The 27,566-nt window shown below is 46.1% G+C and overlaps 1 protein-coding gene across 1 annotated transcript in view; it reads right to left on the minus strand.

The window, feature by feature from the left end:
• Positions 1-27,566, minus strand: part of LOC149328858 (uncharacterized) — a 118,721-nt gene that overhangs the window by 87,554 nt on the left and 3,601 nt on the right. Inside the window, exon 2 of the mRNA XM_089559115.1 lies at positions 19,137-19,237. Coding sequence (XP_089415241.1) covers positions 19,137-19,237 — 101 coding nt within the window. The remainder of the gene's footprint in view (positions 1-19,136; positions 19,238-27,566) is intronic.

Consider the following 27,566-nt stretch of genomic DNA (forward strand, 5'->3'; position numbering starts at 1 on the left):
TAGGATCTTGAGTTCCTGGCGACCAAAGCTACACTTCTTGCAGTTCAACTGAAGGCCAGCTCGTCGGAAGACGCCAAGAATAGCCGAAAGACGATGGAGGTGGCCTTCAAAGGTTGATGAAAATACGATGACGTCATCGAGGTAGCGCAGACATGTGGTCCATTTGAACCCGCGTAGTAAGGAGTCCATCATGCGCTCGAAGGTCGCAGGGGCATTACAAAAGCCGAAAGGCATCGCCTTGAATTGGTAGAGTCCATCCGGAGTGACAAAAGCCGTCTTCTCATGATCTCTTTCGTCAACAGAGATCTGCCAGTATCCAGAACGGAGATTGATAGAGAAGTAGTTGGCACCATGCAGGCAGTCGAGGGTGTCATCGATCCTAGGAAGAGGGTACACGTCTTTCTTTGTTACCTTGTTTAGGTGTCGATAATCTACGCAAAACGTCCAGCTGTTGTCTTTCTTTTTTACAAGTACTACCGGAGACGCCCAGGGGCTGCTCGACGGCTAATTAATATTGCTGGCCAAAATTTTGTCCACTTCTTCCTGAGTGATCTGGCGTTCTGAAAGACCAACTCTGTAAGGCCGTCGGTGAACATAACCGGCATCTCCAGAATCGATGCGATGTGTGACGACGGACGTTTGGCTTAGGGATCGGTGACCGAAATCAAAAATGTCGCTGTACGACCGCAGAAGGCCGGCAAGGGCACTGGCATATTCGGGGCGCAGGTCAGAGGCAACCATGGCTGAGATGCGGTCTTCCGGACTATGTGACGGGACAGGTTGTGCAGGTACCTCGGCGTGACGGTCGGACAGCACCGCAGAAATAGTAAATCTGGACAAAGATGACAGCTCGGCAAAGAATATGCCCTCCGGGAAAGCTTGCGAAGACATGCTTGCTGAAGTTTAGTACGGGACTGTAGGTGAGGTCGTTCTCGAGGTGTACAATGTCATGAGGTAGGGCGATGTTGTGTTGTAGAGTGACGTCGGTGATGGGGTTGACAACGTAGTTGCCGTCAGGAAGGGAGGGGAAAGGTGACATGGGCACGTATACTGCCGCCTCGAGAGGCAGGCGAGTAAATGTACTGGAGCGGAGGCGAGGCTGGGAATGGTCAGCACTAGCGTCGGGAACAACAATGCGGTAGGGCTAGGCGCAGAAGTCCGGAGGAACAGTCGATGAGAGCGGAATAGGCTGTTAAAAACTCTAGGCCTAAAATGACGTCGGGAGGACAAGTAGTAAGGACGGCGAAGAGCACAGGGACGTGGTGGCCGCAATGCTAACGCGCGCAGTGCACATTCCGTTGATGGTAGCAGTGCTTCCATCAGCAACACGAACTGTCGAGGTGTCAGCGGGCGTAAGAATTGTTTTCAGGCGCTGGCGGAACGACGAACTAAGGACTGAAATATGGCCTCCAGTGTCAATGAGAGCGGTCACAGGGACTCTATCTACGAGGACATTGATCAGGTTGCGGCGTGGTGCGATGGCCGAAACACAGTTGGCTGTCCGGGTGGGTAACGCCGCGTTACGTCCGGGCACTGCTCGCCTAGTTTCCCGAGTAGGGGTCTTGGTACGTTGTGGAGAAGCTGCGGCGAGAAGTAGGTGATGGAGAACGGTGGGCTTGTGGCGATGGCGAATGGCTAGGACGACGGACTTGCTCAATGTTCTCGGTACGAAGCTGTGCCGGGGTGACAGAAACGCGCCGTGGTACATAATAGTCGTGGCGGACGGGGCTGTTGTAGGGGTTAGAGGGGGGAGCCGGGCGGCTGCGGCAACAGCGGGACGTATGGCCAGCCCGACAGCAGACGAAGCAAATAGGCCTGTTGTCAGATGTGCGCCACTCCGCAGGATTGCGGGCAGGGTAGCGCGGTGTGTAGGACGGGGTTGTGGTAGCAGCAGCAACCACTGGTATTGGCTGTAGTGCAGGGGGTGGCGTGGTAGGACCAGAGACGAGGCCCACATTCGCGAATTCTTGGCGGACAACAGCCTGTATCATAGCTATTGTGGCCTCTGCAGGAGGTGATGTAAGTGTAACAGGAGTCAAGGCCTCAATTTCCCTGCGGACGATGGTAGTCTGGTTGTTCTGCCTTGAAGGCTAGTGCAAAGTGGGCAGATCATCATATGAGGATGTAGTTGCCGTGTTGGGAAGGCGCATAAACCGATGGACGATGCGGCGCTGCTTCGCCTGCTCGGAACGGCGACACACTTGCAGGACTGAGTCCGCCGTAGAGCAGTCTTTGCAGAGAAGTATATTGAATGCGTCATCGGCGATACCCTTGAGTATATGGCCCACTTTATCAGCTTCGGTCATGGAGGTGTTCACCTTTCGACAAAGGGCGAGGACGTCCTGTATGTAGGCGAGGTGTGATTCAGTTGATGATTGAGCGCGAGTAGCGCGGTCGTTTTTGGCTGCTAGAGCTCGCCCAATTGCCTTGCCAAACAAGTCCTGAAGTTTTTGTTTGCGGATGTCCCAAGTAGGCATCTCCTGTTCGTGGTTGGTAAACCAGGTCTTCGCCGTTCCCGCTAGATAGAAGATGATGTTGGCTAGCATTATGCTAGCATCCCACCGGTTATTCTTGCTGCACCTTTCGTATTCATCCAGCCTATCTTCAACATCCGTCTTGTCTTCGCCGTTAAATATAGGAGGATGGCGGATTTTGGTTAAGATCATGTGAGAATCTGGAGTGTCCGGAGCGGGTGATGCATCCTGGGATGCCATGCTTGCTGTGGCAGTCGGTGGGGTGAGCTCGGGGAGATGGCGTCCACTGCGCAAATCCAGGTTTCTGGCGCGGAAATACGAGGAGCTGTGGCCAGCGGGTCAGAAACCACCTCCACCAAGATGCTACGACCTAATGTAACAATATTATTTCTAGTACTCGTGTACCTAGAAAGCATTCGTGTTGAAATTTAAGCATAGGGAAAAAAAATACTTAATAAATACGAAATTAATAAAAGATGTTCGGATTACTTTTTCAGCATATCGTATTTTCGCAAAGAGTTAGCGCATGGCAAGCTATCAGAAAATAACGTAGCAGTACATTTTTGCTTCTAAGCGTCTTTGAAAAAATCAAAGCACGAATCACTTTGCGTTTGACATGACTCCTGTACTTCTAGAAGTAGAAGTAGAAAGTATTTATTTAGCATAAAACATCAAATACAAACACAGAACTTCAGGGACCCAACAAAATTTGTTTAAGGGTCCCGACCACTATAAGCTGTTACATATGATGTAGACGACAGCAACAAATAAGGCAACTATATAGCAATAAGCATGTTACAGCAGTAGACACTGGATACTAGTGCAAACATCAAATAAACATGTTATAATTAGAAAAAAAAAACACAAAAAAGCACTAAAGAATGGGCACTAGGTTGAACTTAGTAGAAAATGTTTTAATTGTTTTTGAAAGGCATGAAGTGTAGGTGAAATTTGAATATTATAATCAAGACTATTCCACAAATGAGGACCCGTAAATTGCAACGTTTGCCGACCATAATTTTTGTGTATGGCAGGAAGCAAGAGCCGATGTCTTGTAGTAAACGTGTTGGTGCGTAGTGAGCGACGAAGACGTACTGTAGTTAAATTGAGTGTGTTGTGAAATATCTGATAAATTAAGGAAGCGGTATTATAAGTTACTAGGTCGTATACACTTAGGATACCAAGAACGGCAAATAATTCATCTAGATGAGCATGCTGAATGTTTTGCGCGACAATTCGAAGAGCTCTTTTTTGAAAAACATATAAGGGGGCGATGTGAGATGAATATGTGCATCCCCAAACAGATATACAGTAATTAATATGTGAATGGACAAAGGCGTAATAAAGGTTAACAAGTACATCAACGGGGAAAAAATTTCGGCATTTGGAAAGTGCATGCAGGCCGTATGAGGCTTTTTTAATCACTGAACGGACGTGTAAATCAAACTTGAGATAATTATCTATCACAATACCCAAACATTTTGTGTTGTTAGCATGCTGAATAGGCCGGTTATTGTAAATTACATATGTATGCTAAGAAATAATTCTTCTGCCAGAGTGAAAAAGGATAAAAACGGTTTTATTAGGATTAAGGTTGATTGCATTCGCCATGCACCATTTATGTACATTTTGTAATTCTTTATTTACATTTCTAATCAGGGCACTTTCATCGCGATCTGCTAATACTAAAGTCGTGTCATCAGCATATAATACAGTTTGGGCATAAGTTAATTGGGAAGGCAAGTCATTGATATAAAGTAAAAAAAACAAAGGTCCCAACACGGAGCCTTGGGGAACCCCGACATTAATCAATCACCTTCGCACTCGACTGTGAATTTCCGAAGGAAACAACTTGATGACGGTCCTTTAGGTAACTTTGAATGAGTGTTAGGTGTGTGCCGTTGACGCCGTAACCAATAAACTTTTCTTTAAGAATACTGTGATTTAGAGAATCAAAGGCTTTGGCGAAATCGATAAATATGCCTGCTGCTAGGGAACCTGAATCAATAAACTTCCTAACTATGTCAACAAAGGTCGAAACTGCAGTTGTTGTGGAATATCCTTTTCTGAACCCAAATTGGTAGGGTGACAGAATACTATGTTTTCTAGGTAGCTGTTAAGTCTTGCTGCTAACAGTTTTTCAGCGACCTTGCTGAAAAACGGTAATATTGATATTGGCCTGTAATTCTGGATGTTATCTTTTTCTTTTGACTTATATAATGGAAGAACTTTCGCTACTTTCATTTTTGCGGGAAAAACTCCTGTCGAGAAAATTAAATTGACAATATGGGCTAACACTGGAGATATTATTTCTGTCACTAGTTTAGCACTTTGGGCTGAAATGTTATCAATGCCACATGAAGCATTAAGCATGCCGATTATTGCCGGTTATTCTAGCTAATGGATTCAAAATTTCGAGGTAATTTCTAAGCACTCATGGCAATTTAGATTCTAAGTACATTTATAAAACGCTTAGTAGAAATTTCAGCTGAAATTTTGACACCGTTTAGATTGCATTAAAGGTCCATTAAATAAACTTAAACGAAAGTTTATTGAAAGGAGGTAGGGCTTTATTTTAAGGAGTTAGTCTAAAGTGGGCGCCAAAGAGTATAGTAGTGCTCTGCCTTTCTTCTACTCTACAGTGAGCCAGCACAGCCGCTTTAGTCCAGGAATAAGAAGATTTTTGCCTATTACCCAAAATTAGTCCCACGTGCGCCTTTTATATCAGAAACCTTCTTTACTGATGTTCGAAAGGCCTTCAAAATACTAACCATGTGTACAAAATATCTGCTCCAGGAGGATGTAAGCATGGATGCTCTATTTTCGGGTTGTAGTGCTATTGTTTTTGGCAACAGATTCAGAAACAGTCAATGCCAACGCAGCTTATTACAAATGTTTTTTGAATGATTGCAGCCTATATATGGAGTGAGTTTTCCTGGAGAACTTATTGCAAAAAGAGATAGATTGGGAAAAGTTGGATCAAAACTGAACTGACCACAAGAATGCATTATAAAAATTGTGATTACAATCTTTTTATCAACAATGAGATCTGTATAAACACAAAAATTTTAAGGTCAATCGATATCGCTTAAGCAAGGACTTTGCAAAAGCACGACGGAAATATTCTGCAGCTTTTGTGGGTTACAAACACGGATCCACAGATGTCGCGTTGAAAAGATTAACTTCAACATTGAATTACAAGGCCTCACTAATTGACATTCAGTAACTTTACATAAATGGCACCGAACAGACCCTAAACCGCTTTAAGATGCGTTCAATAAATATTCTGTCAATCTTAAAGCAAGATACTGTTCATATCAAACTGGAAAACTTGCACTGAAATAGGGCGATATCTTTCATGACCAGGCAAGTGAGAATGGAGTAATTATAATAAGAGCGAGGTTATCGAACAGTAGGAGCAAAGATGTCGATGCTTATAAAACAAAAGATGTGAAATATGTTGCTGATCTCGGTGTACTAGTAATAACACCGATTTTTAACCTCGACCTTAGTGAAAGTGTATTTCGCCACAAAATACAGCATGCGCGGGTAACTGTTTCAAATGAGAACAAAAAATGCTTGCGCAACTACCAACTACTTTCTATTTTACCCTAGTGTACCTAAAGCTTCTGGAATGTTCTGTGAGGCGGCCTTAGCACATTTGGCCATAAACAAAAGCTAATAATTATTTCTCAGTGTCGTTTTTGGAAACCTCTAACTACAGATTATGATCTTCTTACAGTAAATAAATATATTTTCAGGCTTTGGTCTATTAATTTTTCAGAATATTTATAAATCATACTTATAGGCTTTTAAAACGTGTGAGACCTTATCGATTGATAATGATAATAAAATGATGCGTTTCATTGTCATCGCATGATAATGAAATGATGCGTAATTTTCAGGGCTACAGTTTTCATGGCAAAGCTGCATCTTAAATGAAGTCAGTCGGAACTTTGAAGCCAAGTGCTTTAAAAAGCTGGCTTTGCCCTCGAACAGCTGCAGGTGCCCAGTGGCAAACTGCAGGAAAGCATTTTAATGCCGTAATTATTCGACGCATAAATAAATGTTATAAACACATGGCCCCTTCTCCACACTTTATTATATATGTCGATGGCATGAGAATGTTTTGCGCAGGAAATGATATTGAAGAATTATTTGTCTGCGCATAATCTTCACTGCTTACTGAAAAAAATCTGTCTGACAGTCATTGTGCCGAAGACTAAAATATTATCTTCATAGCAAAGAGGATAAATAAAACTGCAAACTGAAATACAACCCTACACCTTATTCCGATCAAAGGTGTTTACAGTTTTAGAGCTCGGAGCTATTTTTCATCAAACGTTATTCTCCAGCCACGATATCAACCATCTCGAAAGAAGATGTCTCGGGCTAATGGTCTCACATGTTGCAGGCGCAATATTCTGCCATGAAATGCTATGCTATTCTTATTACACCAGAGTTTCTTCAATCTTAAGGTACTGTCGTTTAGGCTAGAAGCCTACAACGAACGAAATTTTTCAAAAGCTACATATGCTGGAAAAAAGGTTTCTTCGTGCAGTTTAAATTGTAAACAGGCATTTTCACTCAATTAAAGTATTTTTTAAATGCAAAGTGATGCCTGTCAAAACGATATATGACTGCTCAATACGTAATCTTTATATAGCGGAAATAAATGATGGCAGAAGATTCTTAACACAGCAAACCAAAAAACAACGCCTTAGCCGCGTCACCCGCATTAGGGATTACTTGAATGTGAAAACACACCGCAAAGCTTATGCACTGCAAACACTCAAAAATCTGTTGTTGAAATTAATAAATACATTAACCAGAGAAAAAAAAAGCTAGAAGAGTATCTATTTAAGGAATTGAGAAAAAATTACATGTCGAAAGGTGCTTTAATCCCAGGCATTCTGCGCTCCTTGCACAGTTCGCAGCCACTCGTGACTTGAGACTTTAACCCCAGCCACACATCATGGAGTTTCCCTTTCAACACCCTTAAAAGCAGACTCGTCTCTACCGCCATCCCTGATTATGGTCTGGGACTCTGGGCACATAAAAACACGCCCATAGGAATCAGCACAAGTATAACAAAGGACAACACCTCGAATCTTACATGGGCAAGCCTGCACCTCTTGGTGAAGCCGCACGGGGTCCTAGCAGATAGCCTCGGCAGCGACCACTTTATCATTACAACTACCCTTACATACGATATGAGAATGTTTGTTCCCCGCAATCACCACTCCAGAGATTGGAACAAACTTCGCGCTTCGCAGCCACTGGGGCAAACTTCGCCGCAGAAGCATAGGTATTTATCATGGCTAGAAACACCTGGGCCTCCTTCTGTAGTAGCCTCCAGCGAACATTATACACAAAGTGCACTGGAATAATTCTGTGATCCCCGTAGACTCCATCACCATGAAAACCCAAACTCACGAAACCCAACGTCAAATTCACCTAGAGCTGCAAAAGGGCACCGACATCACTCAAACTCTGCAAACAACATAGATCCGGACAACCATTCCATCAACTAGGACGAAACCACTTATGCCGTCTCATCCTAACCTGTACCGTGACAAGATTACCACCTTTGGTGAGGAAAAATGAACACTGATGACTATACGCCAATCTACATCACTCGAGCCTGACCACATCTCATACAAGTTCCTCCATAACCATGACAAAACCCCACTTCAGGAACTGGCAGATTAACACTGGGGTGAAGGGGCCTCGGCCATCCTCGTGGAAACAAGCACACCGCCTTCATTCCCAAACTCGGCAGAGAACTCCTCCAAAACCTTTCTCCTATCTGCTCACAAATTGCGTGGGAAAGCTATACAAACATGTCATCCTTCATAGATGACAACCCTTTCTAGAAGGCTCGGGATTCTTATGAAGAACAATTTCGGATTTCGTCCTAATCTGTGCACAAGACGCAATCCTATCTCTCAAGGAAACCTTATTCTCCCTAATAAAGCACATGTCCAGCCTACACGCAATTCTCTTCGTGGATATTCAAAAGCCTTCGACAATAAAAGAACAAGTACTTCACATAACGGCCACCACTAGCTGTGGGTCGCGCACATGGCGCTTTATTCAAGCTTTTTTAACCAAAAGCACAGCCCAGATACATTTCTCCACTCTCCCTGTCCAAGCGAGCCACCCCAAATGGGGCGGTATTCTCTCACTCGTATTTAAAATAGCCCTGGACCGACTGGACAAAAAAGTCGCTAACATATCTGAACTTGCCCTTGGCCAGTCCGTTTGTCTGCGGGTGGCATGCAGTTGTACTCCGGTGGCTGGTTTGGCTGTAACGCAGGCTGGCTGTTCTTCTGTTCGTGTTGAGCAAATCGCTGGCGCCGTGTCGCAGAACAATGCACTTATCGAAACATTTGGTGACTTCTGCTGCTTTTCCTTTCGATAGGGTTTTTTCCTCGGCGAAGCTGGTCAGGTAGATGGTGGCTGTGATGATCGACTGATTTCCAGTCTTTCACTCCCGGGAAGCGCTAAGCAAGTCCGTGCCGATCTGCTGAAAGGGCCTTGAGGAGGGTTAAAGGGGGGGTTCAGAAATCCTGCTGGTCGAGTGGGAGGAGTGTTTCGTCGTTGACAATCTCGGCAGGTTTTCACATAATGTGCGATATCGGCAGACAGTCGGGGAGAGTTACCGGGATGTTGCCAGAAAAGTCGAGATGCCCATCTGTGGGCTTGTCATGTGAAGCCTGAAGAACTTCTTCGCGCAGACTTGCTGGCACAAGAATAATACAGTAGGCTGTTTTGCTCGCTTATAAGTTCATCTTCGCGAGCACATCATTCTGTGCACAGAACGAAGACCATCCTCGCTTGAATGAGGCGGGGGGTGAACAAAGCTTGCACTCGATGAGGTGTTTTAGGTCGTGGCCCGGGTGTTGCTGTTGTGCAAATCCACTGGAGCTCCAACCTAAACCGCCTCATTGCGTGGATAATGCCACGAATCCTTGTAGTGTTTCTTTGTTTATTCTTCAAAGCTGCCGGCGCACCGCTTTATCACATTGGGAACCAAGAAGCAACCAGATTTATCTCGATTGATCTCATCCATGTGGAGCCGCATCTATGTTGTTCCAGAATATTCTGGCAGTAGTAGTAGTAAAAGACTTTTATTCGACCATAATTTATAGGCCGAGCATGTCGACCGCCTGAGCGACCAGAAGTCGCTGTTCTTCCCCTTCAGCGCCAAGCCAGTCAAGCCAGGTGGTGATGGATAGAGAGGGTGGGGGGAAGGAACCCGACTGCTGAGCAGCCGGGCAATAGAAGAGGCAATGGGCCAGGTCCGCATAGATACCTCCCAGCTTACCAAGCTAAATGAGCACCTTGCCACACTCACCACTCCCTCCTCCACCGCCCAGGTCGCCCCTCTGGCTGATCTTCTCGAAACCACCACACAGGCACACCACACTCGCTTGGTTCAGTTAGAGACATCGGTTCTGCAGATTCTTACCACCCTCCAAGCACAATCCAAACAATTAGAATCCTTCACTTCTACGCTCCAATCCCTGCATGAGTCATTGCCCCAGGCCAAAAAGAAAGAACGCGTACCATCGCGTTCCTCTCCACTATCATAATGGCGTTTGGCGAGGACCTCGAGATTGTGCAGTGGAACTGCCGAAATCTTTGCCACAATAAGAGCCCCACCACCAGTATCTACTCACCCGCCCCTCTCTGCCTCATTTTCTCCTTCTCCAGGAGATCCGGACGGCCCGCAATGTCCCAGGCTACCGCGCCTACCATGCCACTACGGCCACACCACTTGCGTCTATTTATGTACGCAGTGACGTGCTCCTAGAGCAAATTGACATCCCCTCCTCCCTCCTTAAATGTTTAGTTGGTGTGGTTTATTACCACCCTTCTTCCCGCATCTCACTCGTCCTTTTGTCTTTTTACAACCCCCCTGTCACTTCCTCTTTATTCTCTGCTCTGGGCAAATTCCTCACTCTCTTCCTTCTACCTCCCATCTCCTCTTTGGTGGTGACTTTAATGCCCCTCACACACTCTGGGGCTACCCACAAACCCTCAAACCCGGCCGCCTCCTCCATTGTCTGGCCCAGGAACGCCACCTCACCCTTCTTAATACTCGTGGCTCTCCTACTCGAGCGGGCATTGCCTCACAACGCCCCACGACACCCGACCTCACTTTTTCTCGGAGTTCAATTTTCTTTCACTGGCAGGTGACAGCCGGAACTCTTCTAAGTGACCACTTTCTCATCCATATCACCACTTCTCTTTCCCACATCCCTCGCTGTCATCCGGTTATTCACACTGACTGGAATGCTTTTCGCACTAATCTCGCCTCCGACTCCTTTCAATCCTACGACGAGTGCACGTCGCGCATCTCTGCAGCGCTCACGTCCAGTAGCTGTCGCGTTCGCTCTCGTTACCCAATCCAAGACCCAGATCCTCACCTTCTCCGTTTATGGCGTCGCTGTAAACGTCTTCAACCGTCCTTTCGCTCCCAACCACACAATGTTCTGGTATATTCGTACTTTTAATCTCGTATGTTTGCTATCAGCTTGAAATTCAGCACAGCCGAGAGCAGCGGACATTCGGTATGACGACCGCCGAGCAGGCTTGTTGCAATCCCACCGGCGACTCATTCAGTTATTTGCGAGCGCAAGTCAGCCCACATAGACTTTTGTTTGCAAGCAATTTTCGGTGTCTTCGTGGTTTCCGTACTGCTGTCACCACTACGTAATATCTGGTGGAGGCACTGTCGTATGTCGTTGTGGCCCTCACTCCATGGGAGCCGCCAAAGGATACCAAACCGTCAAGAAGAAGCAGATCACGACAAAGCCGCAGAAATCGTCCCAACCGAAGACGAAGTGCGAAGCATCCGTCGTGTTCAGAGGCGTTCACACGAATACAGACTGCCACTGGACAGCACACGAGCCAAAAAATACTCCTCAATTACGACGTCAACCATGGCTACGATCACAGCCTGCATTATTTTGAGCAGGTCCTGACTGCCAACCACGTTCAACAGTTCACCGGGCGAAGATCTTGATGAATGAACAAGCAAACACTGCACAGATTCGCGGCATTATTACTGGGTATGACCGACTGGCTTTAGTTTCGTAATAGGTACGGATTGGCAGTGCCATTGGCAGAGCATTGGCAGTGATGGTACAGCCCCTCCGTGGTTTTTGAATCTCAGCCGGAAGGAGTTTCCGTCTGTTCAATATTTTCTGCAGCCACATGCCGCATTTGAGGAAGTATAACGCTTTAATGCCATCAGATTTGAAGCCTCCTAGAAGTTTATGAAAGAGGACGCTTTCTTACGAACAGCTCTGACGGCATTGATCACCGTAATTGGATTATAATGAGGTTTATGGCATGGTGCCCAACTGGAGACTTGATCAACGTTTTGCTTCGAGGCTGTTACGACATATTCTTACGGCTATAATATCACAGCCGGGGTGTTCTAGCTGGTTCAACAGGCCAGCGGCGGGAGGTTGAATCGGCGAGCGGGAATCAGCGTCCAACGGGGCACGACACTCTCAACTTCCTCTTCTTTCGTTCTCCGCCTTGCCCTTCCTGCGTTTCTCCAAGCCTGTAACACTTCCCCCATCGCAGGCGAAGCCCGCTGGGCGAGTCAGGCATCGGCGAGCGGATGACAGTTTCAGCCGCGCGACATGGGTGAGTTCTCTTCGGGCAGAACGTCGGCCGCTTGCGGTGACGCGCGCAATCCTATAAGTGAGGTCACTGAGTCGCTCCAAGATGACACAGGGACAGGTATAGTTCGCGAGCAGTTTCTGGCTTAAGCCACGCTTCCTGAGTAGACGCCAAACCCAGACCAACTCGCCAGGGAGATAGATGACCCGGCAATGATGGTCGTCGTAGCGGGCTTTGGAGCGGTCTTGTGAGGTGAGAGTTCTCAGGAGAGCTAGTTGGCGGGCTTCCTCAGCATTGCGGAGGATCTCAGCGATGCCAGGGTCATCGCCGGTGGAGAACGGAAGTATAGTACCGAGGGTGTGTCGTGGAGAGCGGGCATAGAGGAGGAAGAACGGACTGTAACCCGTAGTTTCGTGTTGAGCGGTGTTGTATGCATATGTGATAAGAGGTAGGATGGAGTCCCAGTCTTTGTGGTCAGGAGTGACGTACATGGAAAGCATGTTGGTGAGTGCCCGGTTGGTTCGCTCCGTGAAACCATTGGTTTGAGGATCATAGGGGGTAGAATGTCTGAACTGCGCAGTGCAGAATCGAAGGAGTTCTTCAACAATATCGGCAGTGATCTGGCGGCCACGGTCGCTGATTACGACTCGCGGGGCTCCATGGCGCAGAATCACAGAATGCAGCAGAAAGGCGTCACAAGGTGAAGAAGACCAGGAGGAGGACCGGTGGAACGTTTGTGACTCGCACACGGTGCACAACTAGCCGAATACATATCAGTCGTATCGCGCTTACGTGCCCAGTAAAAGCTTTCTTGGGTGCGGTGGAGTATCCTAGCAGAACCCAAGTGTCCCGAAGTTGGATCGTCATGCATGACACGCAAAACAGAGGAGCATAGGCTGTCAGGCACTACCAGAAGAAAACGGAGACCAGTGGAGGAGTAGACCTTCTTGTAGAGAAGACCATTGCGTGCACAGAATGCGCAGGAGGTTGTAGGGGCCTGCGCAGCGGTAAAGAATGGTGTGAGATGCTGGTCCTTCCGTTGCTCCTCGTGGAATGCACGGGCGTCGGTAATTTAGGTTCTACAGAAGCGATGTAGTGGTCAAAGTCGTCGGCGTCACAATCCGTCTTTGCAAGCGGCAACCGAGAGAGACAGTCCGCGTCAGCGTGTCGGCGTCCACTCTCGTACGACACGGTATAATCAAACTCTCGCAAACGGATTGCCCACCGTGCAAGACGGCCAGATGGGTCACGTAGGTTGATCAGCCAACAGAGTGAATGGTGGTCGGTAACCACTGTGAAAGGTCGCCCATACAGGTAGCAGCGAAACCGCTGAACGGCAAAAACTACCGCAAGGCACTCCTGCTCAGTAATGGCATAGTTACGCTCAGATTTGCTCAGGCAGCGGCTGGCGTAAGCAATGACGTGCTCCTTGTCGCCACGGCGCTGAGTGAGTACGGCACCAATGCCAACACCACTGGCATCAGTATGCACTTCTGTTGGGGCAGAAGGAGTGAAATGGCGAATAATTGGATGCGATGTGAGGACAAACTTAAGCTGGCGAAAAGAAGAATCGCACTAAGATGTCCAATCTTAGGGAGCGTCTTTGTGGAGCAGGCTCGTGAGCGGGTGAGCTATGTCAGCGAAACGGGGAATAAAGCGGCGAAAATACGAACAAAGTCCGAGGAAGCTGCGAAGTTCTTTTGCAGTCTTAGGTGTTGGAAAGGATGCTACAGCCGCAGTCTTCTGTGGGGCAGGGCGGACACCTTCACAGTCGACGAGGTGCCCGAGCACCAACGTCTGACGTTCACCGAAACGACATTCCTTCGAATTAAGCACCAGAGCAGCGCGTTTCAGAAAATCCAGCGGAAGGGTGAGGCGTTCGTTGTGCTCATTGAATGTCCGGCCAAAAATGACGAAATCATCGAGGTAACACATAAAAATATGCCATTTCAGATATGGGGACGGGAGGGTGCGCGTCTGGCAGCATCATCAATCCGAGGAAGTGGGTACACGTCTTTCTTTTTTACAGCATTCAGGCGGCGATAGTCCACACATAAGCGTCATGTGCCATCTTTCTTTTTGGACAGAATGACAGGAGCGGCCCAAGGACTGCACGACTCTTGTATAACACCCTTTTGCAACATAAACCGAACTTGTTGATTTATGACCTGCTGTTCTGTTGGGGACACTCTGTACGGCTTTTGTCGAATGGGGTGTGAGTAACCGGTGTCAATCCTATGCCGCGTGCGCGACCCGGGAATGCTACGGGAACCACTGGGCTCTGAAAAGTCAAAGATAGACGAGTATTTGACCAGCAAGGCTTCTAAGGCATCACGCTCGACACTGTTCAGAGACTTGCTGATCATCCGACGCAGTTGTGAGTCAGTGGCTGTAGTGGCGTCTGGTGCGTCATCAACCAAAGCCACCGAGGCAGGGCCATCTTGATTACACGTGGTGATCTTCATGTGTACTGGTAAAACCACAGGTTGCAAAGAACAGTTGATGGCCCACAATTGTGTCCTGCCCTGGAACACCGACACCAGGCAATGCGGATATAGAATGAGTTTCTTGGCGCAGTTAGAATAGAGAGGCGCCACTGTGACATCGAAGGTATCGGAAGCACGGCTGGGGCATGGATCTGGGACGCACATGATAGAAAGCGGGGGCACTCTGGTATCCTCAGATACGCAAAACACATCTTGTCGAGTTGGCGTCTTCTCAAAGAGTCCAGATGGAAGGGAACCATCAACGCAGAGTTCCCCTGAGCGACAGTCGGCAGTTGCGCCACACATTCCTAAAAAGTCAATACCTAAGATAAGGTCATGCGTACATCTCGGAAGCACTGAAACTCCGCTGTAAAACGGTTCCGCCGAGGTACACCACAGCACTGCATATCCCAAAGGGGCACAACAACTCACGGCCCGCGCCATGAAAGTTAACACTGCTGTTCCAAAGAAACATAACTTTGCGGCCTAGCTGGTTCTTGAATGAAAAACTCATAATTGAGATAGTTGCACCCGTGTCCACTAACACCATTGCGGGCACACCATCCACTAGCACATGAACTGTGTTTTTCAGCATAACAACTGAAGGAGGAATTTCTAAACGCAGGACACAGCCTCCAGCGGCCTCTCCTCAAGCGGCCGCGCTGACTAGTTCTCCGGCGAACGCTATGGGGAACGTCGCCGGGGTGACGAAGAACGACGCGCAGAAGAGCAAGGGGGTGGTGAGTAACTTCGGTACGAAACGAGAGAGTGGCTGCGTTGTCCGTCGGGCAGGGGATAGTCGCTCAAGGTCAAGGGCCGTTGCCAAGGAGAGCCGTACGAATTGTTAACCGGCGGAGGAGGATGGACGGGCCGATCGTATCGAGGCGCTGGACGGCGGCGGCAATAGTGCTCAATGTGCCCCTCGATGCCGGAGCGGCGGCACACGAGAGCGGTGCGACGAAGAGCTTCTTCTCGAGAAGGCTATGACGAGGCGGGCAGCACTGGATACCCACGCGCGTCTTCAGCCCTTCTGGCTAGGCACCAGAAGGAGCCTGCAGGCGGTCTTGAACGATGTTCATAATCCGGATCGTACTTCAATTGGAAGTCCGCCGAGCGTGAGTAGGAGTGATAGGGATGACTTGGTCCACCGAACCTGGACGTGTGTGCAGTGTTTACTGAAGTTAGCCCGGGCATCGACAGGACTACTAATGGAGAACCTTGATAAACGGGAATTTCGGACGGCCCAGATGGTGGACACCGCGCATTGGGCTCGAATCTCAGAAGTTCCTCGCGCACGATCTGGCGGATCGTCGTTGAGAGATTCGTAAAACGCTCTTCGATGCTGGCCACAGGTGGAACGTTAGCCAGCCGCCCAAATTTAGGCGTAATACGACAAGTCTTCAATATCTCGAATGTGCGGACGTGCCGAATGACGTCTGAGACGGCTCCCAAGTCATCTTTCGCGATTAGAAAATTGTGCACATCTTCTGCAATGCCCTCCAGAAGATGTCCTACTTTATCGTCCTCGGTCATATTAGCATTCGTTGTTTTTCATAACATAAGTATTTCTCCTATGTAGGTCGTGCAATTTTCGCCCGGTAACTGAGCCCTGTGTGCAAGCGTTTGTTCGGCCCGCTTGCGGCGCGCGAGGCAATCGCCAAAACACTGTCGCAGTTCGGTTACGAAGCGGACCCAGGTAGTGACGGAGTCCTCGTGGTTCTTAAACCACCCCAAAGGTGTATGGGTCAGAAAGAAAACCACGTTGGCAAGCAAGCTCAGTGGCGGCGTCCCAGCGGTTATAGCGGCTCACCCTTTGATAATGGGTCAACTATTCCTCCACGTCCTCGCCTGCTGCTCCGGCAAAACTGCGGGGCTCCCGATAGTGCTGCGTTGAACCGGTCACTGTGCCCACTGGCTGGTCTGCAACATGATCGCAGCGTCACTTCGTGCTGCGGAAGGCTCTTCGGGAGACTTCATGGTTTCAGTCAGCGGTTCCTGGCCGGCAAGGCGACGACGCCGGTGGGGATCGAGTTGTTGCTGCACCGTTTAGTTGCTGAGACCGTTACCCGGCGCCTTTACCACGATGTTACGGCTATAATCTCACAACCGGGGTGTTCTAGCTGGTTTAACAGGACAGCCGCGGTAGCTTGAATCGGCGAGCAGGAATTAGCGTTCGACGGGGCACAACACTTTCAACTTCATCTTCTTTCGTTCTCCGCCTTGCCCTTCCTGCGTTTCTCTAAGCCCATAACAAAATTATATACTTTTTTTTCCTGCAACGCGATGCACTCGATCGTTCGGAGAGTAAGCGCTCCTTTTTGTTACGGCCCAGGAGAATGTTCTGAGGCTTTCGGAGACTAGCATTAACATCGGTGCTGAAGGGGAATAGCTTATTTGGAAAATCGAGTGCACAGACTTGTGATTCATGCTGGAATGACACTGTAATTTTGCAGCTTATTTTATGGCTCCAAGGATAACTGGCTGAGAGTAGAACTAGCTAAAAAAATACATGCAGAATGTCTGAGAGAAGCGAACTCCTCATCACACGGGCTCAAATCTGTATGCTGCCCGTCTGTACGCTGCACCTTATTTGCACTGTTATACGTGCATAATATCAAAATGCAATTCCTGATGACGATCTATAAGCCTCCTAACCACTTTCGTGGCAGGCTGGTTTTCAACGTTTTGAGCATGAAAATGCGAAAGCTAATCGTAGAGGTGCAATAGTTGTGAAAAAGAGACAAGATGTCAGCACTAAAAAAAATTAACACATATTTTCGTACCTTGTCGGTTTCGGTTTATGAGCGTTTAGCGTCCTGAAGCAACTCAGGATATGAGGGACGCCGTAGTGAAGGGCTCCAGAAATTCCGACTACCTGCAGCTCTTTAACCAGCAGTGATATCACATATAACACTGGTCTCTAGCATCTGGCCTTCACAGAAATTTGACCACCGCTGTAGGAATCTAACACCCGTCTTTCGGGTCAGCAGCCAAGTGGCATAACCAATGAAGCATCACGGCGACGCAATTTGTGTAGCCTGTATTTACATTGGCATCATATGAGAAATTAGTAATCTATTAACCTCCTTAAATATACGTGTAATTGTACATGTTGGTAGTTCTTAATCTTTGTTTAAAATTATTTTAGATTAGTTTAGTTCATGGGGGTTTAAATACCGACTCAGGCTATGAGGGACGCTATAGTGAAAGGCTGCGGAAATTTCGACCACCTCGGGTTTTTTTAACATTTGGTGACATCATACAGTACACGCGCCTCTAGAATTTTGCCTCCATCGAAACTTTGCCTCCGCGGGTTGGTTAAAGACTCGAAACAAATGCGGACACAAGGAAAGTCCGTCCCATCTAGCTTCCTTGAGTGCGTGTGTTTCGCGCCTTTAGCCAAAGGGGTATTAACCTCTTATAAAAAAACGTTTTCGAGAATGGTCTTTAATTTATAGGCAGAATAAAGACCCCTTTTAGTGCCCATTGTTTTGCCCTTTGTTTTTTACATGGGCCACCACTCAAATTTATTTATTTAAAACTCAAAGCTGAGCACTGTTTCAAGGGTAATTCAATCTTTCCTTCAGAGTGTGAATTTCTGCTAGCAATAACAACCATCCTGCTCCAATCTGAATGAGGTACGTCATGGATCAAAATTTTAATGAAATTATTCAGTTTTTCAATGCTAATCCCTGAGGTTACTACTCATGCATGTATATGCACACGAAAGATGATTTTGTTGCAGCTAAAAATAAATACAAATGTTAAAGACCGAAAACATGACAACACATGTGTGCTTGTTACAAGACGTTCTGGCTGGAACGACATCGTTTTTCGGGTGGCTTGAATCGCAATAGGCTGGTCCGTCAGCCGACCTTAGTAATATAAACACTGGTACATTTTTCATTTGTAGGTTACATATCATTTATTTATTCATGCATATAATTGTGCCGAAGACAGCATTCGAAATGCGAGCCTTTGTTGTTATAAAGTCGACAGGGACGCGCCTAAAAACATATCAAGGCTTTACTGATGTTTTGACTGGGAAGCATTCTTCGCAGGTGCAGATAATTGTTACAGACAAGTATTACAGAGGTCATAAAGAGGCTACTGCAGTGCACCCAAGTCAGAACCGAAAAAGGAATGCAATAGAAGACGGTAACGTAAAAAAAGATGAAAGAAAATTAGATGTGTACATATTTTAAAGCGTAAAACTTTCCAAAAATTTTAAGCATTTCAGTGTTTTAAACTCTAGTGGTAACAGTGAAAACAATCAAAAATTTGTTCGTCGTTTCTGCGGACACGTCTATCTCAGGAAAAATTGTACAGTGCTTAGGACAAAAAGCGACAGTTAACACGAAAGAGGCGTACACGGGAAGCAGACACGCCGGTCTGTCGCGGCCACATCGGGCAGAAATGATAGAAACCTTTATGAGCACTTTGTCAATTACGACATTCTAGTAATGTTCAACTGATAACTATTGATCCGCACGGCAGGCCTTCACAGAAATCTCTTGCAGTCAGCGCAACTTACTCTTTGACAGGACAATAGAAGAACACACGCCAGGTGTAACCGTTGTATATAGGTCTGAGTAGGTCCTCCGTTACGACTTCTGGCTTACCAACGTAGCCAGACTGGAGTGGATGCAAGGAAAAAAGAAGCACACAGGATGATTATATTTAGCTGCATTGAGCAGCGGCGCTCACACATCTCTGCAATTCGCGAAATACTGCGAAAGTGCTTCTGTTACATATAATGAGAAACACAGACATATTTGGACTAGCCGATCAAGCGCCATATTTTTTGTTGCTTCCACGTTTCGAGAGAAAATCATACACATGTAACTGCCATGTTTAGGAAACTTATTTACGCTTGCAGAAGAGTGACGCCGGAAAGTCTTGTTAGGGACGGCGGAATTTTGAAATCCGTGTGCCGCGAGTCTGCGACACTGCAGAGATATCCAAAATTGCGCACTAAGGCAGGTCTTTGTGATATGGCATATTAAGAGCGTGTCCAGAAAAAAAAATACTACGCAGAACATTCTCTGAGCACATTGCGTTTTTAGCAAATGAATGTGGCTACGGTAACGCAACCCTTTTCTTATGCTAACACGGCAAAGTTGTTTCCAGCCATTTTTTCATTTTGTTGCACTCAACAGCAACTTTGTCCGCCCCAAAGCACTTTCATGCTGGCATCATGAAGGCTATGGGTTGCTTTGGCCACACTTTGTGATTTCTCACTGAGACATACCTTTTTTTCAGAAGCAAGGCTAAATTGCTTTCTTCTTAATACCATGACGTCACTTCATCCACACATTACATTGTTATGATGAGTCGAAATTCGTCATCCTCTGCGCTGTACATGCATATGTAGCTACCAGATTGTGTACTTTCAGAATGAAGTTCATCGCATCCGCTGCAGGAATATTTTCTTAGAAAAAAGCTCTAGATATTCATATTAGAAATTTTGCTATCTCAGTGATCAGTTTTTGCGCGTTGTGAACTGTGGTCTGTGACATGGGGTGAATTGAGGGATCCATATATTTTCGAACACATTTTCTTTAATGCGTTGTGAAATATGAGTATGTTGCAGTCTTTGCTCTGTGCCTCATCGGAATTTTGCTTCTATCATCTCCTTTATTTTATTTTTATTTTATTTTATTTATTATACCCCCGGGCACAAATGTACAGTATAGAGGGGAGGGGCGGATGCAGAGGCATACACATTGTACACAAAAAGGTATTAGTAAAAAATATACACAATCTCTGTAAAACCAGTACAAAAACGAAAGCAAGCATTCAAAAGAATGAAAAAGAACAAAGGAACAAAGATTAAATTACGAAATCGGTAGCGGTGTTAATAAATAGAGAAAAATAGAGAAAATTAGAGAAGCTGCGGTGCCTCGCGTTTTCCAGCGCATGCTGCCGACGTTCAAGATAATGCACGGCGTATTGTACAAGCAGAACTTCGACAGCAGCCCGAGGTCGTGGCTCCTTGTTGTGCCGGAGGACCTGCGCTCCGAGGTCGCCCAAGCTTGCCACGACGATCCTACAGCTGGTCACCTTGGCTACAGCCGGACGCTTTCACGTATTCGAGAACGGTACTACTGGCCGACACTTCCTAAGTACGTGCGTCACTACGTCAGAACTTGTCGAGAGTGTCAAAGGCGCAAAACACCACCCATACGACCAGCTGGTCTTCTCCAACCACTCGAACCACCGCTTGTTCCGTTCCACACCGTCGGAATGGATTTTCTTGGTCCATTTCCGACGTCGCAGTCGGGCAACAGGTACATTATTATAGCGACGGACTACCTAACGCGATACGCGGAGTCCCGAGCACTTCCGTCTGCGACAGCTGTTGAGGCAGCCAAATTTTTTATCGAGTGCATTGTGCTCCGTCACGGTGCCCCTGCCGTTTTGATCACTGACCGGGGTGCCGCGTTTCTGGCCAAGCTCACACAGGAGATCCTCCGTCTCAGCTGCACCAGCCACCGCCGAACTACTGCGTACCATCCGCAAACGAATGGGCTGACGGAGCGGCTGAACAAGACCATGGCCGACATGATCGCCATGTACGTGGATGTCGCCCATCGCAGTTGGGACTCGGTACTGCCCTACGTTACATTCGCTTATAATACCGCTGTCCAGGAGACGACCGGTATGACGCCTTTCCAGCTGGTCCACGGCAGACAGGTCACCACGATGCTTGACGCTATGCTACCGCACGAGCCGCCTGTCGACGTAGACGATGGTGCCCGAATAGTATGCGAGCGCGCGGAAGAAGCTCGGCAACTCGCGAGACTCCGCATCCAACACCAACAGCATGCCGACGCTCGTCGGTACGATCTCCGTCGACGCGACGTACATTTTTACCCTGGAGACAAGGTCTGGGTGTGGACGCCAGTACGCCGTCGAGGTCTCTCCGACAAACTCATAAAGCGGTACTTTGGCCCGTATACAGTTCTTCGCCGCATCGGTGAACTTAACTACGAGGTGCTGCCGGAAGGAACACGACCGTCATCACGTCGTTCACCCCGCCCTGACATTGTGCACGTAGTGCGGCTTAAGCCGTATTACGCGCGATGATCGTCTGCCCCGAACTGATTTTCCCACCTCCTTCTACACTGGCCAGCAGGAGTTTTTGTGCGCGTGTGCGGCTTTCCGCCCTGTGCCTTTGTTTTCGTGTTAGCATCGGGACGATGCTTTTTATAGGGGGAGGTAGTGTCGCGAGTGGAAGATAAAGACGAGGAGTGTTTTGCCGCGCGCCGACGACGACGTTGCTGCTGGTGGACCTCTCTGTTTTTCTGTGCTCCCTGTCTTCTCCCGTTCTCGCCGCCGGCCTGTACGTCAAGCCGTGACAATATGACAGAGCAAACAAATAATAAACAAAGAATGCAGTTCCTAATAAACAGGCAGTCGTAATGGGAATATGAACGCCATCTATGAACGCCATGATGATGATATGAGCACTAGCTATGAAAAGAAACTTTGTAATGTCGATTTAAAGTTATCAATTTCAGACACGCTTGTTAGTGATGCTGGTAGGTTATTCCAGTCATTGCTTGTCCGAGGAATAAACGAGTATGAATATGCAAGCGTATTTGAGTGTTTAATATGCACCTATTTGCTGTGGTCAAAGCGAGTTGAAATGTATGACGGTGGTTGAACCCAAAGACAGCGCAAGGTTGTGTTATGGTGGTATATTTTATGAAAGAGATACAGGCGAGATAGCTTTCTTCGGGTCGATAAAAGTGGTAGTTGTAAGTAGGTTTTCATATTAGTAACGCTAGCGGTTCTTTGGTAGTTGTTTAAGATAAACCGGGCTGAGCGATTTTGTATTGCCTCAAGACAATGTATGAGTGTTGCGTGACCGGTATCCCAGACAGACGACGCGTATTCAAGTTGTGGACGAATGTAAGTTGTGTACAATAATAATTATAATGATGATGGTGCAAGGCGGAAATTACGGCCTATATATCCAAGGGTGCTACTGGCTTTAGAAGTGATATAATTGACACGCGATTTCCATGATAGATTATTGATAATCAGAACTCTCAGATACCGGTATGATGTCACCGATTCTAATGAGACGTTATTAAGCATATATGAGGGACTTATGTGGTTAGTACGAGATACCCTCATTGATTTGCATTTGCTAATATTTATTTGCATGCACCATGTATTACACCATTCTACAATATTATTGAGGTCATTCTGAATTAATAAAGCATGTGATGCATCAGTTAGTTTACGGTATAAAACACAGTCGTCTGCAAAAAGACAAATTTTGGAAGAAACGTGAGAAGGTAAGTCATTGATGTAAATCAGGAATAACAGAGGACCTAGAACCGACCCTTGCGGAACGCCGGATTGAACTGGGGCCGAGGGTGAGTTCACTTCATTAGTGGTTACAAACTGAACGCGGGATGTGAGGAAAGCATTAATCCAGTCAATTATTGCAGGGTCTATATTTAGGAAGCTTAGTTTATGAAGAAGTAGTGTATGGTTAACATTGTCAGAAGCTTTGGAGAAATCGAGGAATATGCAATCAATTGAAAAACCACAGTCTAGATAGGCATGCAAATCATTAGTGAAGGAGACTACCTGAGTTTCACAAGAGAAATTTTTACGGAACCCATGCTGCACACTAGAAAAAAAGTTATCTGCAAGAAAGTTAACTAGATGCGTGTATATAATGTGTTCCATAATTTTACACGGTACGGAGGTAAGGGAAATGGGTCTGTAGTTGAGCGGATTATGTGTTGGACATGAGTTGTCGATGGGGAATACTTTTCCAGTTTTCCAATCATAAGGTATACTGCCAGAGTTATACGACTGAGAAAAAATGCACTGTAGTATGATTGAACAGTATTCCACGGTATGTTGCAAAAATTTAACATTGATCTCGTCGACTGCACAAGATAATTTGGGTTTTAATTTGTTTATTATGGCTTATTATGGGTTACATGAGGTGATAATTGGTAGCATTTATAGCTGGCATCTGATTGGTAAGCACAGGGGATGAAAATGACTGAGCGAATGTATCGTTAAGTACTTTGGAACAAAGGCGAGGCGGTACTGATTCCCCGGAACTTGTGAGTAGTGATAAGCCGTTCTTATTAGTACTTCCTCGTATAACATTGTAAAAACGTTTTGGATTAGTCTTTAATAATTGTGGAAGAGTAGTGTTCAAAAATAAAAATTTAGCTGACCTTAAGGAAGTATTATAAGACTTTACCGCTTTTTTGTACGCTAGCCAAGCTGTAGGTTTTGAAGACTGTTTAGCAGAACGGAATAAACGCTTTTTTTTTTGTTGGATAACGTTATACCAAGGGGCTTTACTGCTGGTGTAGGCGGTTCTAAGGGGACGTGTCGGCTGATTAATTCTGAAATTTTTTCTTTGAACATGCGCCAGTTAGTTTCTATGGGCCGATCCTGACAGACCGGCAAAAAACCATCTAAAATGAGCAGAGTTCACTGTTGATGGTGGTGTAATCAGCTTTCTTACAATCACGAAATTTTCTTTTCTGTCGGCTAATTTTTGTTTGAGTCAAAGTTAGCGTGAAGTGTAACATATAATGATCGCTCAGCCCAGGCAGGTGTGAAACCGCGGATAAGTTATCCGCTGATGACGTAAGAATAAGGTCAAGTAGTGATGATCTGTTTTGCGTTACACGTGTGAGAAGACTAACAATCTGTGAAAGGCTGAAGTCTGAGCAAATGGACGAGTTGGATTCACCGGACGAAGGGGTAGAAAAGGGATTGTTATGTGACCAGACAATATTCGGAAAATTGAAGCTGCCTAAGAGCAAGATCTCAGCTGCAGGGAAACGGGTGATAATTTGATTTAAGGAATCGTGTAGGTTATCGAAAACTGACGTGTCCGTCGAGGGTGATCGGAAACATGCACCTAGGATTACTTTTTTAAATTAAGATTTATCAGCACCTGAACGCCAGAGCCACTACAGTGAATACCACAAGAGCTGCGTCATAGGTGTGTTAGGGAGAAAAAAATCAAAATTAAATTCCTTGAATATACTTCCACGCTAACAATATTAAACAAGCTATGGAGAACCATTATTGCCATATGTGAAAAAATTGCCACTTCCTGCAGGTATTGTAAACTACAGATATGCTTGACATACCTATCATAAAAGTAAATATAAACAATAATACTGAATGAAAGTTTACCGGAGCACCAATGAACAAATACTACGTTGAGGTTTTGTTGAAAATATTCAATGCTTCCGTAATTTCATAATGAGGTCGTTCATTCAGTGAAGATCAAGAAGCAATTTCAATGCAAACTCGCCATTTTCGTAAAATAGCTGTCTTCTCTCGGCCTTTTAGCACGTTCTTTTTCACTCTTGAAAAAACGAAACTACCAATGTGTCTTGCTTTTGCGGCTAGTTATTACAAATCTGCTCTCCATCACCGTTGCTGCCACAATTATTTAACATATAACGCATTTCTAAAACGCAGCTGCATTCTGCACTATAAATGTTCTATTTAATTTATCGAGCAATTGTTGGGTGAATAGGAAACAAAAGAACCTCTTGCAGGCAATAACTTCAACAAAAGGAGTAAGGGAGAGGCCCCAACCAGGCCATTCCCCCATCCCCAACACAATCCAGGAGGACTGGGAGGCGACCCTGCTCGGCTGCCACGACTTACAGGGCCAACAAGCCTCAGTCGGGCGCGCCCGAGCGGCGGCCACTGGGGCCCCAACCTAGGGACCTCCACCTAGTGTTTGTAGGGATCAGTCCCTTAACGGCTGATCCAGACATACCTCCTGTCCCTTCAAAGTAAATGTTTTCACCATGACCTCCAAAACTGATGATTTTACAAAGCGACCGCTCTTCGTCTTTGCTGGCGCCTTTACGCAAAACTAGGTCACGTCTGAAACGTCGCCTTCGACCTTTGCATTCGCAGTTGCAAGTAGAGCCAATTAAGCGGTGCAGGCCGGGTAAGTCCACAGATGGTAAGGTCTCGCCCGAGCTTCCTATCCTGTCCCCGCGAACGATCGATCCTTCCTGTTGTTTTACTGCCTTGCCCATTGAGTGGCGTGGCAGATTGTGTCACCATGGGCGGTGGACAGGAAGGGTGGACAGATCGTGTTTTCCATCATCTAGTAAGAATCTATGATTTTTAATTATTAGTAATAATTATTAACAATACTCAATTTATGTATACTGCTTTTATGTAACCAATATGTACCCAATAAATTCTTATCTGACCTAAAAAATGATTGAATTGAATGTTTAAATGACTCAAATACAAAATCAAGTAATTAAATAATAAGGCAATATTTTCGCTAGATGCTTCTAGTAATTCACGAAAGTGGTTAATTGCAGGTAATTCCTTCAGAATACTTAACGAAACAATAATGATGAAATAAATTGGTTAGTTATTAAAACAAATGATTTATTTACATGATGAATTAATAATAATTATTAATTATTGGTTACTGATTTGCGAAAAATTAATTTAATGTCATTTAGTAATCAATTGATTTGAGTAATCAGATATATTTAAACAATTACCATTAATTATAATTACATTACCTCCTAAGAGAGGGAGTGACCGAAGTCGAAATGCTTGCGTATTTCCGCCCGTAAGAGCACTTAAGTGTACCTTTAATTTTCTTCAGTTTGCTTCTGCGACACGCCTACCTCATTGCATCAACCTTCATCTCCATTATACAACTCTTTCCTGCTGCGTAGAATATGTTGGCAAAGCAAACGCCTTGGAGCGAATGCGTCTTGTGAGGGAAGTCCACGGCCCAAGCAAGTCGCTTCCCAGTCTTTAGACTTCCGCCGCATTGCTTCAGTGATGGCTCAAACTCCCAGCGATGAAGCAATTCAACGAGGAAGTCAACACAACTTGCATGCGACAATGCGAACCATTTATGCTTACATCACGGAGCCAGCTGCTGGGCGAGGTCGTTCAGTGCGAGTGCTGCTTCAGTGGGTGCAGCATGATGGCGCTATGACATGCTAACCAGGAAGTAAATTTATCGAAAATGTACTTTTCTACTTGGTTAACATTGACATGTGTAATTTATATGGTCGTAACTGCTCATTTACACATCTAAGAAAACTGCATTCACTAGACGCGCCTTTATTCAGCTGCTAATGTCAAACTAGTGAAGGACATTGACATCGCACCCTACAGTATCCTTTTTTTGCCGGTGGAGAAAAACTGTTTTATGCCGTATGATCTATTTATGTTGCTGGGGCTATTTAGTTTCTGCAAGAGCGCTTGGTGGACCACCACGCTGAATCATCATGATCATCGAAATCTTCGTTTCGTGAACGAAGCGCTTTGGTGCGGGGCGTATATCCTCCCCTGCAAAAGCCGCCTATGTGACTCCCCTATTTGGATGCACGCGTGTGCTTTCGAGACTTTTGATGTTTTGGAAGGTGGGTCATGCAGGTGTATGATGGCGTGGAGTTTTGTGGCGTATGCGCGCTTAGATTTCTCTTTTCGGTATTGTTTCAATGCAACAGAAGAAATAAAAAACTCTCTTGACGGGCTGAAACCATTCCTTTCTCACACAGCGTAGACCAGGGTTCGATTCTTGCATAGACCATGTTATCTTATTTTTCTACATTGACAGTTCGTGCATTTTTGGATAATGGATTGGATTAAGGATTGGGCAGGGAATTACGGTTTGACTTGTAGGATTATGAATTGGATTATGGATTTGCTGGTTGGGTGGCTATGGACAATATTTTGGATTAGGTAAGGACTGTTGAAAGCGTGACACATCCTGACCACGCCACTCGAACCAAGAAAGACTTTTGTTTTAATAATCTTCGGACGCTGCACGCGAAGTTCAAATTCTCGCGTTTTCGCGCCAGATAGGAGCGGGGGTTAACGGGCAATAGTTGGTACGAGCAGCACGCTAACACAGTCTGACCAAAAAGAGCAATGGTGGCATCGAGCTAGATCCACACGC

Source organism: Amblyomma mixtum, chromosome 9 (assembly GCF_055824585.1).
Source record: "Amblyomma mixtum isolate Tamu chromosome 9, ASM5582458v1, whole genome shotgun sequence".
NCBI classification, from domain to species: domain Eukaryota; kingdom Metazoa; phylum Arthropoda; class Arachnida; order Ixodida; family Ixodidae; genus Amblyomma; species Amblyomma mixtum.